We start from the raw sequence: 3020 nt of genomic DNA on the forward strand, positions 1-3020 counted from the left end.
GTCATTGTGAAAATCAATAATAAGCCTAGGCATTGCCAAATGTCCCCCTGGAAGAAACATTACCTCTATGTAGAGCCACTGTTGCAGGTAATTTAATTAAATATTATTAAATTTAATTTTAAATATACTATAAAATACTCAATGTATTGTTAAAGAACTCTTATAACCTTGAACGGGGCATTCAGAGTGCTTTCATTTTTTCTATTCTTGGCAGCACCTAATTGTATAACTATTAGATGAGATAATACATTTTAAAAATACATTTTTCCTGTGAGAAATGATGTAAATTCTTATGGTACTTTCTACATATAATATATGATTTTAAGTCAAAATAACTTACAAAAATGCAAAGAATAATTTTTTTTCAGTAAACAGATCTTTATTGCTTACCAATTACGAGCAAGGTACTCCAATAGTTATATTAATATGGGGGAAAATCTAGTTATGAAGGAATGCCCATTTTTGTCTATTGAACTCATTTTCTCAGTTTCAGAAACATAAAAGCTTGGTTTCTATTGATGATGACTTTCTTCAGGGCATCTTTTACATCTTTGTTCCTGAGACTGTAAATCAAAGGGTTCAACATGGGAATAATCACCGTGTAGAAGACAGAGGCCATCTTGTCTGCGTCAAGAGAATGGCTTGAGCTTGGTTGTAAGTACATAAAGATCAGGGTGCCATAGAATATGGTGACCGCCAGCATGTGAGAGCTACAAGTGGAGAAGGCTTTACGTCTTCCTTCAGCTGAGCTCATCCTCAGGATGGCAAAAATAATGAACATGTAGGAGACAAAGACAATCAGAACAGAGCAGATGAAAGTGATACCAGCACAGGCCAAAATCCATAGCTGTTTGAAGCGAGTGTCTGAGCGAGTTAGTCTGAGGAGAGGCAAGTCATCACAATAGAAATGGTTGACAATGTTGGAGTGACAATAGGAGAGGTGGAAGGTGAGGATGGTGTGAAATAGTGCCATCAGGAAGCTATAGCTATAAGGAACTGCTACAAGTTGAATGCAGATTCCTGGAGACATTACAATCGTATACAATAGAGGGTTACAAATGGCCACATATCGGTCATAGGCCATGGAAGCCAGTAGCAAGCACTCCGATATCATGAAGGTGAGAAAGCAGCCCAGCTGAGTAGCACATGCATTGAAGGATAAAACGTTTTGTTTGTACAAGAAATTACCAAGCATTTTGGGTGTAATGACAGAAGAGTAACAGAAATCAACAAAGGCTAGGTTGCTAAGAAAGAAGTACATCCGTGTGTTGAGCCTTGTATCTGCTTTAATGAGTAGGATCAAACCCAAGTTGCCTACCACTGTGAAGAGGTAGATGGATAAGAATAGCACAAAGAGGGGCATCTTCAACTCCTGATGATCTGTGAAGCCCACAAGAATAAACTCTGTCACTTGGGTGCAATTGATGTGAGCCATCTAAATGCGGAAGTAGAGAAGAGAGTTAAGTCTGAGTCATATTTTAATAGTGTAAATCCTATATGTGGTGTTTTCATATTTATTATATTGTAAAGAGTTTAATTAATTGGATTTATTTATTTAACTAATAGAGTGATTGTTAGCATACTGGAATCCTGTAAATGTGATGGAGAGCAAAAAGAATATAACACCATATAAACATCTTTATATCTATAGCATGAACTTGCATGAATGTAGGGAATGAATCCTCACATAATCTTATCCTGTAAATTAGAGGAAAATTGATATTTGCTTTCCAAGAGATTTGGAAATTTATGTTTCTTTACAATTCAATTTGTGTCTCTGTTTTTTACCTTTTGTTAAAAAAAGACTTAATTACATTTTATCCATTAATTTTTTTTCTCTAAAGTGTATCATTATCTTTTCCTTATTCATTTTGACTAATTTTTATAATTGAATTATTGAATACCCAAATAGTATCAAATATCGTATGTCTCTCAACTCCCTTTTCTTCTCTCTCTCCCACCGTTATATCTAGTAATTGAAAATAGAGCTTTCTTTAAAAACTTATAAATTTCACACTCTGAAAATTACTATGCAAATACATTTATAAATAAGATAAAAGCCTGTGTTTCTTCACTGTCTTCGGATTTTACTAATATCTCTTGTGTATTTACTTCTGCTCAATTTATCAAAGAATCCATTTCAGTTATTTGTGGTTTGTATTAATAAACATATTTATTGAGCAACGTTATGTGGTAAGTAGTAACTTTCAAAAAATAATTATTTACCTTAATTTCATTCTAAGTAAATTATATTTATTATATTTATAAGATATATTAGATATATAATATGGAAGTATATACTATATATCCTAAAACCCTAATACAGGTGTAACTTTAATGTCTAATTATAGCAACATGGAAATTGATGGATAAGGACCTAGGAACCCATAAATTCCAAATCTCTAATTGCATGTTAAAAACTGAAAGTCAATTTTGAGTTAAAATAGGAAAAAGAAAAGAGAGGTAAATAAAAGGAGAATTTCTGTTTTTTGCACTGCTCAGACCAAACCCTTCTCAGGAAGACTAACTTTGAGACTCAAACTTTTATATGACAAACCATAGAAATAGTCGTTGTAAGATGGCATGGAACTAATAAATATAATGAAAATAGTACTTTTGTTTCCCTGGCATCCACTTGTATTACATATTCTTTCGTTTTCTAGCGTAATCTGTTTCATTCTATTTAATCCAAACAACGCTTCTTGGGATCCTAAAAAGTGGGTTTATGATCTACTAGTAGTTACAAGCACAGTTTCAAAACCTGCACACTAGTCCCCACATACTGTACCATTTTCACTAACATGAGTAGATAAGCAACTTACCTTTAACAGTTCCTAGCTATACCACCCACTGTGATCTGTAACCAAGACTGTGAACATTCTATCCTTAACACTTCCCTTGATTTTGTCTAACTGCTACTCTCGTAGAAGGTTATTTCAAACATTCATTTCTTTATTCAATAATATATAGTGGGAACTATTAATTTTTAGAGTGTGCACAGAGTCTGAAGATAGAGCAGT

The 3020-nt window shown here is 33.4% G+C and overlaps 1 protein-coding gene across 1 annotated transcript; it reads right to left on the reverse strand.

The window, feature by feature from the left end:
* Positions 1–475: 475 nt before the first annotated feature.
* Positions 476–1435, reverse strand: LOC126936123 (olfactory receptor 8U8). The gene has a single exon (XM_050758572.1). The coding sequence runs from the start codon at positions 1433–1435 to the stop codon at positions 476–478; it is 960 nt and encodes a 319-aa protein (XP_050614529.1).
* Between the last annotated feature and the right edge of the window lie 1585 nt (positions 1436–3020).

Source organism: Macaca thibetana, chromosome 14 (genome assembly GCF_024542745.1).
Source record: "Macaca thibetana thibetana isolate TM-01 chromosome 14, ASM2454274v1, whole genome shotgun sequence".
NCBI classification, from domain to species: domain Eukaryota; kingdom Metazoa; phylum Chordata; class Mammalia; order Primates; family Cercopithecidae; genus Macaca; species Macaca thibetana.

Bases quoted from the DNA above. Each gene is read 5' to 3' on its own strand.
- LOC126936123 (XM_050758572.1), bottom strand. From the start codon at position 1,435: ATGGCTCACATCAATTGCACCCAAGTGACAGAGTTTATTCTTGTGGGC.